General features: G+C 32.6%; 1 protein-coding gene across 1 annotated transcript in view; it reads left to right on the top strand.

Annotated features, from left to right (window-relative positions):
- The first annotated feature begins 2,686 nt into the window (after positions 1–2,686).
- Positions 2,687–17,668, top strand: part of LOC114325174 (PR domain-containing protein 11-like) — a 111,243-nt gene continuing 96,261 nt past the window's right edge. Inside the window, exons 1-2 of the mRNA XM_050660144.1 lie at positions 2,687–2,706; positions 3,477–3,604. Coding sequence (XP_050516101.1) covers positions 2,687–2,706; positions 3,477–3,604 — 148 coding nt within the window. The remainder of the gene's footprint in view (positions 2,707–3,476; positions 3,605–17,668) is intronic.

The raw sequence follows: 17,668 nt of genomic DNA, 5'->3' as shown, positions 1-17,668 counted from the left end.
GTTTCAACATGATGGTGCACCTCCACATTATGCTGCAGATGTTAGAAGGCACCTAGATGAAATTTTTCCGAACAGGTGGATTGGTAGACGTGGACCTATTGAATGTCCAGCGAGGTCACCAGATTTCAATCCTTTGGATTATTTTATGTGCGGTCATCTGAAGAATGTTGTGTATCAAACGAAACCAGCAAATATTCAAGAATTAAAACAGAGAAGTCGGACAGCAATAAACAATATTTCTCAAGACACAATAAACAAGGTTCAACAAGAATTTGTACAACGTTTGGGTTACTGTCAAATACAGCAAGGGCTGCAGTTCGAACATTTATAAAGTCATGTATTTCATCATATTCTGTCCGCTAGACAGTAAGTATTTTTGATAATAATTATGTTATAGTCTGTTCGCTAAACTCAGACGCAACTTTCTAGATATTTTAGTCGGTAATTTTGCCAGTTTTAGTAAAATTGGCAAAAAATAATTACTAAATAGTTAATAATCACTAAATAGTTAGTAATTTTGCAAATTTTTGCAAAATTGGCAAAAAACAAAAAAATTATCGACTAAAATATCTAGCCAGTTGCGTCTGAGTTTAGCGAACCGACTATAATTTAACTAACGCGTTATTTATTGACACACACAAAACCATTGTATTTTTGTCCACCCTGTACCAATTTGAATCAACATGTGATACATTTTTGGAATCAGCTCAGCTAGAGTAATCCGGCAGTGCCGGATTAACCATTAGACAAAGTAGGCAGTTGCCTAGGGGCCTCGGCCCCAAAGGGGGCCTCGTAGGGCCCAAACTGAAAAAATAATAATCTGAATTAAAGAAAAATTGTAATTTGTCGAAAAATTCAAATATCGCGCAATACCATAACATCGACGGTGGATCTATAAAACTACGTTTATGTAGTATTTATATTATAAAACTGCTAACTTTTGGTCACATAGAAAGCCTATATTGTGAGAATAAATCGCTGATGAATGTCGTTTGGTAGAAGGAAATGGTAGAAGGAACAGTACTGCCTGTGAGTCTGCACCGTTTCTTAGAAAAATACTAAGAGCAAGAGGAACAAATGAGTCAGGGCCCCCTCTCTACCCTCTCCGCCACTATCCTTGCCTGTCTCTAGTTTCCCGCAGAATTTATCATTTAGTCTCTTATTTCTTCTTAGTTTGGTTTTGTTCTTTGGAAAAGAATAACCGTTCTTCTGCTGTTTTAACCTTTTTAAACGATTGTGTCATTGATGTAAACGACATGAGGACGAATTATACGACAATGCAGCAAACATATCAGGCAAATACGATGGTCTCCAGGCTCATTTGTCTAAGATTAACAAACTTGCAATTTACAATCTTTGTGCCGCCCAGTGTTGCGAAAAGTTGAGTTGGAGTAATATCGTATTTTGGGTTTTTTCAGTCCGTGTACATATTTTTTGCAGCCTCTACCCACCGTTGGGAAGTTATGATCAAATTCTTAAATGAAACTCCACTAAGTGATTCCATTCGCCACGATCTAGTCCTTATTGGAACAGGCAGTACTTGATGAAGTGCAAGGAATGATGCAACTAGAGCTTTGTCTAAAGGTTAGAGTGCTTTCAAATCTGCTCTTCATACTCTTGCTGAAGATACTAATCAGAAAGCTGAAACAGTTCATGATAAGTGTTTGTTGAAAGAAATATCAAAAAAAGAACCATTCATAATGAACGAGTTTTGGGCAACGTTCTCAGTAAATCATTAAAGAGAGAAGAGCTTGGCCCTCAAACTGCAGTTCAGCTTCTAAATTCGCATTTGGAGTTCCTGAAATCCCAAAGAGATTATTTTGCTTATTACAAGCAGACCTGCGCTCTACAATAAGTACATACTCTGAATATTTCGACGAGAGTAAACGAAAGCGAACAAGAAAACTTCATTTTGATGATACTATTTCCAATGAAGTTTTTCTAGAGGGTGAAGAAAAGTTACAAGTTGAAACGTATCAACCAATTTTCGATAAGCTAATTACTGACCAGAGTCTTCGATTGACAGCGCACGAGTCAGTCAACTCACTATTTGGTGTTTTTGTGTGTTTCCAAAACTGAGTGATACTCAATTAAAGGGTTATGCTTTAAAACTACATGAAAACAATCCTGATGATATTGAACCTGAAATTGAAGATAAACTAATACAGTTCAAATATTTTATAGCCCAGCTTCAGACTTGAAGGGAAAACAATGTATTCCTGCTTCGCAGTCATTTTGGCTTATTTCTGAGAACAAACTCGAATCGACATTTGCAAACATGTCAGAAGCTTTTAATATCTTCCGCTAATGATTACAAATGCAACATGCGAATAGAAAAATTAGGGGGCCTAGGGACTCCTAGCTTGGGTGCCTAGGGGCCTCAAGATTCTTAATCCGGGACTGGTAATCCGAAAATTGAGACAAAATGGTGGTGTTCCATTAAAAAAAAAGGCGACGTCATTTCTCGAAAGTAATTCACCCTGTATATGAGAATATTATTTTAAAATACGGTAAATTAAAATCAAAAATCGACGTGTTTCATTATTATTTCTTAAAATGCTCTGTTTAGCTAATAAATAATTTGTTCCATACTTTACACACACAGTGTACATATATATATTTATTGATGAAAAATAATTGTGTCCACCTAGCGTGTTCTAATCGAAACACTACGGATCAATCCTTTATGCAGAATACAGTCAGCAGGTAAGAGATGTCGCCACCACTCATAAATAATGATGAGAATATTATTATTTTTTGGTTTTCTCCATAACTTTTTCCTATAAAATACATTTATGTATTCATTTGTTAATGTTAATGAGTATATTATTTTTATATTGACAGTCTGACGAAGACTATTAATATTGAAAATATAATTTTAAGGAAAACTTATCTGTTTTATAAGAAAGAATATTACAAGATTTCATAAAATGGCGGGAAGTGGATGGAGGATTATTAAATTAAAATATTATTTAATATTTGAATTCATAGAAAGGTAAATATGCGATAAATTTCTGGATGTAATACTAAATTAGTTCAGTTAAAACATTTACTTATATAACTTTATAAAAATGATTAATGTAACAGGATATGTTAGGTCCTATAATTGATCAGTTTCTTGTAACAAGAAATAATTTAAATCAATTGTAATATATATTATGATAAATAATATTTTGTACACCAATTTTAAAGTAAATTGTTATTAATAAATTCATTTTAAACTCATATAATAGATTAAAATGAGGTTGTCATAAAAGTTTAAACATAGTTTTGACTAATTCATTTTAAACGTTAAACTTGATCTAGTAGACTGAAAACAAATGAACATCACCCAAAACTAAAAGGACGCTTCATTTGGCTTCATTTGGCTTCATTTCGTGTGTTATTAGTTCAGTGTCGATTGAATTATTTAGTAATCTGTAATCTTTACTGTTAATATTAACTGTGTATTATTAATAATACTTTTCATACTTTAGCATTGAAAATATTCTTCAAAATATAAGTGAACCTACACAGTATTGCAAAATGGACTTGGATAAAAATACAAAAGATTGTTATAATTTGGACATGGCTACTAAAAATTATATCCAACAAGATGGAAGTGGTAAGTTAAAATAACAAATTATATTTGCTTTTTAGATTCATGTATTGTTCTGGTTGTAAAACTATTTCCTTATGACATCTTATGTAATTAACTATTTTATTTGGGAATAAGCTACAATTTAAGTACACTAAGCATCAAAATTAACGCACCACCTTAAAAACGGGATATTTTTGATGTCTCGTACTTCTTAAACCTGTTGTCCGATTTGAGTGATTTTTTTAGTAAATTATAGCTTTATTCTTCAAGAATATCGATGTTATAATATTATTGCTAAACAGGTAAGTGTCATTGTATACCGGGTGTAACAATAATAGTGTGTTTTTTGCTCAAAGTTTGGAATACTCTGTGGAATATTCTAGCTAGCGTATACAGGGTGTTTGTAAATAAGTATGAACAATTTTAAGGGCTAATTCTACATGAAAAAAAGAATGCGTGTGTACTTTGTACGCACGTAAGAAGTTATACTTCTATTATATGATTTAAACGAAATTAATATACTTTTTATTTATATTTTATTTAAATATTAAACTAATTTATATTTACTACTTCTCAAACATTTTTATTAAAACAGTGCCAAAAATTAAAATAATAATAAAGAATAAAACACACACAACACATTAAAAAGGACACAAATGATTTCTGAGCATTAATTGTCGGAAATTTTTTAAACTAAATACGTATTTTCTGAAAATAAAATTATATAATAAATATACTTACAATCATAAAATGTATAAAAAAAAATAAAAATAATAAAAGTTTCTATTGGGATTCGAACCAGCTTATCAGCGCGGTTGGTATTGGGGTTCATTCGCCTTAAACGCTTCGCCACGGAGACAATGTGTCATTATGTGCGAAGATCGACTAACTAAACGGATTAAACTTTTGACATTTTTGAATTATATCAAATTATTTTGATTTTGAATTGAAATGATTTAGAATTGAAAAAATACAACAAAACATAGAGTAAGAAAACAATATATTAGGTGAATATTGATATAAATTTTGATGGTAATCAAATTATGTAAATAAAAGTATTACATACTATGTATTTTGGTAGGTTCAAATAGGTAGGTACCTATGATACATTTACAATTATTACGTACATGTTGCTTTTAAAAACTATTTAAAAGTCACTACAATTATAAACTTTTTTGTTTCTGTGCTCACAACAATAAAACTAATATATTATACATTTGTTTACCTTCATATTGAACAATTATTTATTATTGACAGATCATTTCAACACCTAATCAGAGCCCTACAACGACTAATACCATAATGTCGGTGTGCGCATGCGCGCATATTAATATAAATTCACCCTCAATCTCAATCGCGCTTAAAGAAGTATAACTTCAAAATAATGCCGGTTTGCTCTATAAACAAATGTCCGAAAATGCTTCGTTTGCGAGATATGGGGCGTTGAAATTTTTATTTCAAATTGCCAATTTATTTATTTCTCTAAGACCAGTTGAGCTATGAAAATAAAATTTGGTGAGTTTTAGGAGGTAGTTATTGCGCATTTTTTGACATACAATCAAGAATTTTGTATTCATCATTGGCGCGTATACGGGTAATAGTCTGAATTAAAAAAAAATAGTGCGCCACTGAGATATTTCAAATTAAAAACTATTTTAAATTCCACGTTTAATTTTTGATAAAAAACCTTTCTTGCCTTTTTTTCATATGATGCACCGTTTTTATGCAGAAAAATAAAACATCTTGGCGCGTATTTTTCATTTCTTAATACATCATCAAGAACTATCCAATATAATAATACTAAACTCGAACAATAACAGAAAATATTACTAATAAGATATCAACTAGGTGCAAAGCTACAAAAAATGTTTAAAATGATCTCCTTTACAGGTAACAGAAGAATTTTATATTCATCATTGGCGCGCGTACGGGTAATGGTCTGAATTTTTTTAAGAAAAAAAATAGTACGCTACTGAGATATGTCAAACTAAAAATCATTTTTGAATTCCTCGTTCAATTTACGACAAAAAATCTTTCTTACCTTTTTTTTATAAGATGCGCCGTTTTTATACAAAAAAATAAAACAGGTAGTTTCCATATGCATAGAAACTTTTCAAATACTTTGTAAACGTAAAGATGTTTTATTTTTTTTTACATAAAAACGGCGTCGCATATGAAAAAAAGGCAAGAAAGATTTTTTGTCGTAAATTGAACCAGAAATTCAGAAATGATTTTTAATTTGATATATCTCACTATTTTTCTCTTAAAAAAATTCAGACCATTACCCGTACGCGCGCCAATGATGAATATAAATTTCTTCTATAACTTATAAAGGAGGTCATTTTTAACATTTGTTGTAGCTCTGCACCTAGCTAAAATCTTTTTAGTAATATTTTCTGTTACTGTTCCAGTTTAGTATTATTATATTGGATATTTCTTGATAATGTATTAAAAAAAATGAAAAATACGCGTCAAGATGTTTTATTTTTCTGTATAAAAATGGTGGATTTTTATCATAAATTAGACGTGGAATTTAAAAATAATTTTTAATTCGAAATATCTCAGTGGCGTACTATTTTTTTCTTAAAAAATTCAGACCATTACTCGTAGGCGCGCCAATGATGAATAAAAAATTCTGAATTGTATGTCAAAAATGCGTAATAACTACCTCCTAAAACTCACCAAATTTCATTTTCATAGCTCAACTGGTCTTAGAGTAATGAATAAATAGGCAGTTTGAAATAAAAATTTTAACACCCCGTATCTCGGAAACTAAGCATTTGCGGACATATGTTTATAGAACAAACCGGCATTAATTTTTCATGTAGAATTAGCCCTTAAAAATTTTCATATTTATTTACTAACACCCTGTATAAAATATCGAAATTAAAACTTAACTGTAGCCTTAGGCTTTCTTAACATTTTGCTTTTTGATTCATTCGCTTATAGTATAGTATAGTTGATCCAAAAGATGGCATAACCGAGACATCCAAAATGAAAGTTATCCTTCAACACCAAATTGTTCTATATGGTCCACACAATGTCCAGAAAAAAGTCACACCATTTTGACCGTCGGGTTTGTAGGGGTGAGGGTGGAGAAATCGGTAAATTCGTAGTTTTTTAAGTTTTTCGCCAATATTTCTAAAACTATGCGGTTTAGCATGAACAACCTTCTATACAAAATTGTTCTACATTAAATTTGAAATAAAAAAGGCCCTATGCATAATCTTTCTAAAATGAATGGTTCCAAAGTTACGGAGGTAGTATAGTATAACTGGTCCAAAAAAGGCCTAACCCAAACATCCAAAGTAAAAGTTTTCCTCCAACACCAAAATGTTCTATATGATTCAGATATTGTTCAGTAAAAAGTTACACCATTTTGAGCGTCCGGTTTGGGAGGGAGATGGGAGAGAAGCCGGTAAATTAGTAGTTTTTTTACGTTTCTCGTCAATATTTCTAAAACTGTGCTTTAACGTAAAGAATGTTATATACCAAAATGTTCTACATGAAATTTAAAACAAAAAATGTTTTATACATAATTGTTATAAAATTAACGGTTCCAGAGTTACGGAGGGTGAAAGTCGAGGTTTTCGATACTTTTTATATTTTTTGGGCAATATTTATGATATAACTATACCAAAAACCCAGACATCCAAAGTGAAAGTTATCCTCCAACACCAAATTGTTCTATATGGTCCACATAATATTCAGAAAAAAGTCACACCATTTTGAGCGTCAGGTTTGGGGGGGGGGGAGAGGGGGGGAGAAATCGGTAAATATAAAAAGTATCAAAAACCTCCACATTTCACCCTCCGTAACTCTGGAACCGTTGATTTTATCACCATTATGTATAAAACCTTTTTTGTTTTAAATTTTATGTAGAACATTTTTCTATAAAACATTCCTTACGCTAAAGCATAGTTTTAGAAATATTGACGTAAAAAAAACGTAAAAAAACTACTAATTTACCGACTTCTCCCCCATCTCCCCCCCAAACCGGACGCTCAAAATGGTGTAACTTTTTACTGAACAATATGTGGACCATATAGAACAATTTGGTGTTGAAGGAAAACTTTTACTTTGGATGTCTGGGTTAGGCCTTTTTTTGGACCAATTATACTATACTACCTCCGTAACTTTGGAACCGTTAATTTTAGAAGGGTTATGCATACAGCCTTTTTTATTTCAAATTTAATGTAGAACAATTTTGTGTAGAAGGTTGTTCATGCTAAACCGCTTAGTTTTAGAAATATTGACGAAAAACGTAAAAAACTAGGAATTTGCAGATTTCTCCCCCCTCCCCCCCCCAAATCCGACGCTCCAAATGGTGTGACTTTTTTCTGAACATTATGTGGACCATATAGAACAATTTGGTGTTGGAGGATAACTTTCACTTTGGATGTCTGGGTTTGGGTCTAACTATACCATACTATTATGTTGGATAATAAAAAAGGTTGGTATTGCAGTTTTATTTATCGATACAGGGTGTTTCTAAATAAGTGCAACAAACTTTAAGGGGTAATTCTGCTTGAAAAAAAATGACCGTTTGTTTTATAAACATATGTCCGCAAATACTTTGTTTCCGAGATACGGGATGTTGAATATTTTCTGACAAACTGACGATTTATTTATTGCCCTAAAACTGGTTTGTGTGTGTGTTTAGATGTATGCTTGGTTTAAACCAATTGGCCAGCTCAAAATTTTTTTTTATTATCTTTTTCAAAGACACAATTTCCTAATTTTAACTCGTATACATTATATTTTAATAAATACATACATATATTACATACATTACAAAATACATACTAATATTAAACACTAAAACTGGTTGAGATATGCAAATGAAATTTGGTAGGTTTTCGGATTTTTTGACATACAATTAGGAATTTAATATTCACCATTGACGTGCACACGGGTATAAACATTTTAGATGCACTCCGTATGCACGCCAATGGTGAATATAAAATTCTTAATTGTATGTCAAAAAATGCGCAATAACTACCTCTTAAAACCCACAGAATTTTATTAGGATATCTCAACCAGTTTTAGAGCAAAAAATAAGTCGTCAGTTTGTCAGAAATGATTCAACATCCCGTATCTCGGAAACAAAGCATTTGCGGACATACACTAAGTGCCAAAATTAACGCACCACGTTAAAAATGGGACATTTTTAATGTCTCATATTTCCTAAACCTGTTGTCCGATTTTAGTGATTTTTTTAATAGGTTATAGCTTTATTCTTCAAGAATATCGATGTAATAATATTGTTGCTAAACAGGTAAGTGTCATTGTATACCGGGTGTAATAATGATAGAGTGTTTTTTCCTCAAAGTTTGGAACACCCTGTGGAATATTCTAGCGTGTATAAAATATTGAAATTAAAACTCAACTGTAGCCTTAGGTTTTCTTAACATTTCGCATTTTGATTTATTTGATTATGTTGGATAATAAAAAAATTAGATACTTTAACAACTAGCAACGTTCTTCATCAATACAGGGTGTTTCTAAATAAGTGCGACAAACTTTATGGGGCAATTCTGCATGAAAAAATATTGACCGTTTACTTTATAAACATGTGTCCGCAAATGCTTCGTTTCCGAGATACGGGATGTTGAATTTTTTCTTACAAACTGACGATTTATTTATTGCTCTAAAACCGGTTGAGATATGCAAATGAAATTTGGTAGGATTTAAGAGGAAGTTATTGCGCATTTTTTGACGTACAACTAAGAATTTTATATTCACCATTGGCGTGCATACGGGTCATATTATCCGGTCATATTACCCGTATGCACGCCAATGGTGAATATAAAATTCTTAATTGTATGCTTAAAAATGCCCAATAACTACCTCTTAAAATCTACCTATTTGACACCGACGGTACTCAACGCCTAACCAAAATATTTAACGACATATATTTAAGCGGAGTAATACCAAAAGCATGGTTGAAGTCGACGTTTGTTGCTTTACCAAAGAAAACAAAGTCCGTATCCTGCAGTGATTTCCGAACCATCAGCTTAATGAGCCATATTTTAAAGCTATTTCTAAAAATTATACAACAAAGGATATATAGACTGTGCGAAGAAAAAATCAGCCGAACACAGTTTGGTTTTCGAAATGCAGTGGGTACAAGAGAGGCTCTATTTAGTATACAAGTGCTATTTCAACGATGTAGAGACGTGAATTGCGATATTTATGCATGTTTCATTGATTACCATAAAGCGTTCGATACAGTAAAGCACGACAAGCTGATGGAGATATTAACCAATATTGGAATAAACACCTGTGATTTAAGGATTATCAGCAATCTGTACTGGAATCAAATATCATCTATCCGGACAGAGGCAGGAGAATCCGACGGTATCAAAATCAAACGTGGGGTCCGTCAGGGATGTATACTATCCCCACTGCTGTTTAACATCTACTCTGAGGAAATTTTTCAAGAAGCATTGGATGATGTTGAAGCCGGAATTAGAATTAACGGAGAATGTATCAATAACATAAGATACGCAGACGACACTGTGGTATTCGCTGACAGTTCTGAAGCCCTACAGGAGTTAATGAGCAGAATCGCAGAAGTCAGTCAGAGATACGGACTTTCACTAAACACTAAGAAAACCAAATGTATGATGATCTCTAAGAATGAACAGCAATTTGGACGAATCAGTGTGAATGGTCAACAAATAGAAAGAGTAAAAACGTACACCTACCTTGGTACGAACGTCAATGAAAATTGGGACCATTCTATAGAAATCAAATGTAGGATAGAGGAAGCAAGATCTGCATTTCAAAAAATGGCAAAGTTGTTCAAATGTCATGATTTGTCGATACCCATAAAAGTCAGATTACTACGATGTTATATATTTCCTATACTGTTGTACGGAGTTGAGTCGTGGACTCTCACAGACGCCACCTGCAAGAAAATTGAGGCTTTTGAGATGTGGCTTTATCGTCGAATCCTGAAGATATCTTATACCGACCACATTACTAATGAGGGTGTTTTGCTGAGAATGAAAAAGGAAAAAGAGCTGTTAATCAAAATAAAAACAGCCAAAATCGAATACCTCGGTCACATCATGAGGAACAGTGAGGGATATGGACTGCTGCAACTGGTCTTGCAGGGAAAAGTAGAGGGAAAGCGAGGACCAGGAAGACGAAGGATTTCCTGGCTGAAAAATCTACGAACGTGGTTCAACACAACCACTACAAATCTTTTCAGAGCAGCAGTGTGCAAAGTGCAGATTGCCATGATGGTCGCCAACATCCGAAACGGATAGGCACTACAAGAAGAAAGAAAATCTACCAAATTTATTTGCATATCTCAACCGGTTTTAGAGCAATAAATAAATCGTCAGTTTGTAAGAAAAAATTCAACATCGCTTATTTCAGAAACTAAGCATTTGCGGACATATGTTTATAAAGCAAACGTTCATTATTTTTTCATGCAGAATTACCCCTTAAAGTTTGTTGCACTTATTTAGAAACACCCTGTATTGATACAAAACGTTGCTAGTTGTTAAAGTACCTAACTTTTTTATTATCCAACATAAGCGAATGAATCAGAAAGCAAAATGTTAAGATAGCTTGAGGTTACAGTTAAGTTTTAAGTTCAATATTTTATATACGCTAGAATATTTCACAGGGCGTTCCAAACTTTGAGGAAAAAACACACTATTATTGTTACACCCGGTATACAATGACACTTATATGTTTAGCAACAGTATTATTACATCGATATTCTTGAAGAATAAAGCTATAACATATTAAAAAAATCACTAAAATCGGACAACAGGTTTAGGAAATATGAGACATGAAAAATGTCCCATTTTTAAGGTGGTGCGTTAATTTTGGCGTTTAGTGTATGTTTATAAAGCAAACGGTCATTATTTTTCATTTAGAATTACCCCGTAAAGTTTGTCGCACTTATTTAGAAACACCCTGTATTGATGAATAACATGGCTAGTTGTACCTAACTTTTTTATTATCCCACATGAGCGAATGAATCAAAAAGCAAAATGTTAAGATAACCTAAGGTTCTAGTTGAGTTCTAATTTTAATATTTTATATACGCTAGAACAGTGGTTCTCAATCTTTTTGAGTCATGTACCACAAAATACTTTTTATTATTTTTGTACCACCTAAGTGAAATACCTATCTAGCTAAGTGATCTAATTAACTTTAATAATAGTGTTAGGTCTGGATCCCGCATATGAAAAAAAAGTTGATTAATAGCAAGCTGAAAATTTGTTATTAGCTTAAGGGTGTCTAGTCGGACAAACATTGATATATGGGAACACTGGAACAGGGGAAGTTTTAACTGTAGAACAGGTTAAAAATTTGGAACGGTCAGACCACAAAAACGGCACATGTATTTTGTCCGACAGAACAGACTTAAACTCTCCGAACAGAGATTAAACTCTCATGCAAAAATGAGACTGCTATTTATCACCAAATTGGCGTTTTAATGAGTGAAACATGTAGAATATGTCAAATGACAGGAGTTATGACAGGTGATAAATAGCAGTCTGATTTTTGCATGAGAGTTTAATCTCTGTTCGGAGAGTTTATGTCTGTTCTGTCGGACAAAATAAATGTGCCATTTTCGTGTTCTGACCGTTCCAAATTTTTAACCTTTTCCACAATTAAAACTGCCCCTATTACAGTGTTCCCGTATATCAAAGTTTATCCGACTAGACACCCTTAAGCTATTAACAAATTTTCAGCTTGCTATTAATCAACTTTTTTTTCATACGCGGGATCCAGACCTATGTCGGTTTTGTCTGTTTTTGCGTTTTGTGTACCACCTCAAATAATAATATGTACCACCAGTGGTACATGTAGGTACCACAGAATGAGAACAACTGCGCTAGAATATTCCACAGGGTGTTCCAAACTTTGAGGAAAAAACACACTATCACTGTTACTCCCGGTATACAATGACACTTACCTGTTTAACAATAATATTATTGCATATAACCCCAATTTCAAAGAAACTAACCAATTTATTTACTCTAATAAAGACAATTAAATAATTCTACAAAAATTGTCAGTACATGTTATTTACTTCGAACTGTAGAACACACTGACGAGGAATCAACTAAATAATATTATACACACATGTGCAAACACATGAGCAGATGTTTCTTCTTTTCTGTCTTTCAAAGAAGATTCAATTTAGTACTCTATCATTTTTTTCGTATCTCCAATATTTTCGGACATATTTTGAAGAAAAGGATAAAAATTACGAAATTGCAAAAAATCATTTTATCTTTAAACTCACTTTAATACAATTTTTTTTATTTGGCCAACCTGTATAAATAATGATATTATTCTTTATATTACTGAATATAGAATTGAACACCCGTTCGAATGAGCTGCCACACGACCCCTATTTCTATTTAAAAAAATCATCGACTACGTAATCACGCTCATATGGATGACGTCACTAGTATGAAATATATGCCAAAAAATTGAAATTTAAAAATAAAGATCGACCTGTTTCGGGATTTTTCTCCAAAGTTGTCCGTCCGTTTTAGAGAAAATGAATTTATTCCATAATTTAGCCCCTCTGTATATAAAAATAATTACACAATGCCGAAAATCAATTTTAATTATGAGTAGTGTGACCAACTCCAATTCAGTCGAATCCGGGACAAGGCTGAAAAAAATACATGAAATCCGAGACTTTTCAATGAAAATCGGGCCATTGTTTTTTTTTCAGGAGACGATAATTAGTTCTTCTTCATCTCGTTGACCTTATGCCCAATAAGAGCGTCGGACTTTGCTATCACCTATCTATGTTTTACCCATTTTTTCCACGCCTTCCGGTCTCCTGTCATTTCCTTCATCTGTTGCACTGTTTTTCCTCTCTTGGTCTCGATTTCCTGGATTTGTTCCATCCACCCCTTTCTAGGTTTGCCCCTACTTCTTTTCTCCTGTCTTTTTGCATCTGACACCTTCTTTACTAGTCCGTTCTCGTTCATTCTAGTTATAATATGTCCAAATCAATTCATTTTTCTTTTTTCAATTTTTTTCTCTATTGGTTCCTGTAATTATCAATATCCTGTCTTAACACGTTTCTGATGTTTTCTTTCCTTTCCCTGTCCAGCTATGCCGTTTCAGCTATTTTTTCAGCTGCATAATGAAAATATCAAGGAAACAAGGGACGGAAGATCAAATAGAAGTAATGATAGACCAACAAAAAATAATACAGACAAATTAATACAAATACTTAGGAACAGTAATCAACAACAAAGGAGACATCGAGGACGATCTTAACAACAGAATGGAAAACACAGGAAAGCTATTCCAAGCACTAAATAGAGGCTTCCTTAATAATAAAGAAATATCAACAAAGACCAAGATGACAATATACAAAACAATATATAGACCTACGGTGACATATGGAGCAGAAAATTGGATATTAAGCAAAAGACATCAGAGCAGAATACAGGCAGCAGAGATGAAATACCTCAGAAGAACGATCGGAGTAAAAAGAACTGATAGAATTAGAAGTGAAGAAATAAGAGAAAGACTCAAAATAAAACCGATACTCGACTCAATCAAGGAGAAAAAATTGGCATGGTTGGGACATCCTAACCCGGATGGACAATAATAGACAAGTGAAAAGAGTGTGGGACGCCAAACCAATAGGTAAGAATAGAAGAGGAAGACCCATTAAAGAATGGAACAGTGACATTTCGCAGATACTGCAGAGTAAGGGTAAGACTTGGCAGGAAGCAACACATATGGCATTCAATAGGAAGGAATGGAGAAAGTTCGTTAAGAGCTAGGACAATTCAGAAGATTGTAAAATATTGTAATTTAATGAATTGTATTATAAACGGCCCAACACCGAAAGGTACAAATGGGTCTACTGATTAAGTAAAGTAAGTAAGTTTTCAGCTGCATTTATGGTACTTTCATGTTTTTTATTTGTAACCCATGTCTCGCTTGTACTGTGAATGTATTATCTACATGTATTTTTGTTTCCTGGCTGATTTCCCTTATTGCCAGTATCGTATTAACAATCGCATAATATATTCTCGTAGCTTTCTTTGTCCTATTTGCAATTTCTACGTCTAGCTTTCCGACGTTCGATAAAAATTAAAATTAAATTAAAATACAAAAAAGAAAAAAAGTCCACCGTTTTAGTTTTAGTAGAACTATAATACCACTGATATAAAATGCATGGGTTTTGGATGTGGTATTAGTATTACACTCTAGAAATTGTCGACATTTTTCGTCCCTCCAATTCAATTAGATGTGAATTCTGAAAAGAATGTACCTACTCAAAATTTCAAAATAGAATTTTACCAAAACGTTGAAAATTCGGATGGCCCGGAAGACATGTCCGGGACGCCGGGACACGACTTTGTATTTCGGGCCATGTCCCGGATTTTTCGGACTAGTTGGTCACACTAATTATGAGGATAGTTAGGGGGATGTTTTCACTGATTTTTTCGTAGAAAAAAGTAGGTAGCGACTTTATTTTTCCCCTCCATTTTACAAAAATGGAGGGGAATACCCCCTCTCTAAGGTGAAAAATATACATTCAAAATAAGACCGGAATTAGATAAAGTGACTAATTCTATACAACTTTTGTTCTATAGAGTATTTTTCACTAAATCAATACTTTTCGAGTTATTTGCGAGTGAATATGTTTAACAAAATAAAACGTGTTTTTGGACAGTTTTTTCGGAGATAACTCTTCTTCTTCTTCTTCTTCTTCTTCTTCTTCTTCTTCTTCTTCTTCTTCTTCTTCTTCTTCTTCTTCTTCTTCTTCTTCTTCTTCTTCTTCTTCTTCTTCTTCTTCTTCTTCTTCTTTCTCATAATCCTTAGTGCCCTTCAGCGCGTCGGATTCGGAGATAACTCAAAAAGTAAGTATTTTTCTTAAAAAAAACTATTCTTAGCAAAAATATAGCTTATATCAAATTGAAAAAATGTTGTATACATGAGGTCTGTAGACCCAGAAGAAGCAGAGTTGCAGCTAATGAAAAGTAGGTTCTTCTTCGTCAAATTCCAAATCGAATATTTCAATGTTAAATAACCCAAAAACCGAGCACTTTTTGGGAAAAATTTATTTTAACTTTTTTAAAGTGTTTAGAAAAAGGTATATTTTTGTTTTAAAAAAAACTTGTAACATTAAAAGTAAGTGAGTTACGCTTAAAATATTGTTGGTGCCTTTTATTTTTTGGTATAAGCTTTTATTGTTTATAGCGTCGATTAAGCATTGAAAATTGCCATTTTCGCATTTTTCAAATTTTTAATCGCATATAACTCAACAATCAATTTTAGAGAAAAATGACAAGAGACCTTTTTTGCTCAGACTGTCCCAAATTATCTAAAAAAATATTATTCGAAATGAAAAAAAAATATTTTTGTGAATTTGTTTAAAAAAAATTGTTTAAACAATTTTTCGACCACGGCACCGCCCGGCACCCTGTGGATATATTATAAGGACATTTAAGTATTTTGAGTAAGTCGAGTCGGAATAATTTAGCTAGCGGGGGCGACGATACTGCCCGGTCTATTACTTGTGTATGTATTTTGTATAAGATCGGTAAGTTTCATCAAAGGTTCAAAGTCCTTATTTTTTAAAAAGCTGTAGTTAAAAGAGCTTCTACGAGCTACTAATCACGATAGTATTCAAATTTATTAGAAACACCAAATTTTAACCAATTTTTGTGTTACAGAAAAACAAAAAATACAAAATCTTCTGAAAAGCAACGCCGAATTTTTTTATCGTTTATGATTTTTGGTATTTTTTAACAATTTTTAAGTTATTTTGAAAAAAGCACTTTTTTCAAAAATAAAAATTTTACTTTAAATCCATTTTTTTTTTCAAAAATAAGCAATTTGAATCAATGAAACTTGCAGTTCATATAAACACAACATAATTAAAGTAACTTGTGAAGCGGTAACGATTAATTTCATTTAAGTTGCTAAGTAGGGGGTGATCTTCCAGATTTTTTTTGCCTAAACATAAGGGACCAACTTTATTTTGAGCGTAACTTGCATACATTTGTTGCTAGAAACTTTTTTTTTAAACAGAAATAAAGCTTTTTTTAAACACTTTAAAAAGTTGTAATGAGTTTTCCCCAAAAAGTTTTTAATTTTTTGAATATTTCACGTTGAAATATTCTATTTTTAATTTGGCGAATATGAACTTATTTTTCATTAGCTATAACTCTGGTGCTACTAAGTCTAGAGAACACATGTATACATCTTTTTTTTTTACTTTTTTACAGTCTATATTTTTGCTAGGAACGATTTTTTCGATAAAATACTTTTTTAATTATGTCTGAAATTTGTTTTGAAATATATTTGAATATTGTTGAAAGATGAACATATTCTATGGAACAAAAGTCAGTCAGTTTATCAATTTTCGGACTTATTTTGGACAAATATTTTTTCACTCCCAACAGGGGGTGAAACTCACCCCTAGAGCAAAAGCATACATCGGGACATTACTTTTTTCTTTGACTTGTTAGCTATGTGTTTGCCAAATTTCATGTCATTCCAAGGGGTTCTTTAAAATTTACAGCAAAAACAGTGGAAAAATGTACTATCAGAAAAGTCACTCATTTCTAAGCCCTCTTCTGAATCATATCTTCTTCTGAAGCTAGGACAAATAATCCCCGGACAAATAATCCCGGACAAAAAATCCCCACAAATTATCCCTGGACAAAAAATCCCCGGACAAAAAATCCCCGGACAAATAATCCCCGGACAAAAAATCCCCACAAAAAATCCCGGACAAATAATCCCCACAAATTTTTTTGGACAAAATATCCCCACAAAAAAATCCGGACAAAAAATCCCCAAGAAATATTTGCTGTCGAATAGTTCTCTAAAAGTTTTCCTGAAATTTTAACAAATTTCGAATTCCAATTCCAGGCTGAAAACTTTATTTGTGTTATATTTTTGTTAACTTTATGTATTTGTTTATACGTGACAAAAAAGTATGAGTTTTTTCAAAAATAGTGGAAAATATGGGGAATGAGCTAAGGCCTCGTTTTCATGACAGGCGCTTAACGCGCATTTTGATAACGCGCGGTTACAACTACATACATTTTACTTGAGACT

This window comes from Diabrotica virgifera, chromosome 9 (genome assembly GCF_917563875.1).
Source record: "Diabrotica virgifera virgifera chromosome 9, PGI_DIABVI_V3a".
Classification (NCBI taxonomy): Eukaryota; Metazoa; Arthropoda; class Insecta; order Coleoptera; family Chrysomelidae; genus Diabrotica; species Diabrotica virgifera.
The sequence above is the reverse complement of the archived record's forward strand: the minus strand, read 5'-3'. Positions and strand labels throughout refer to the sequence as shown.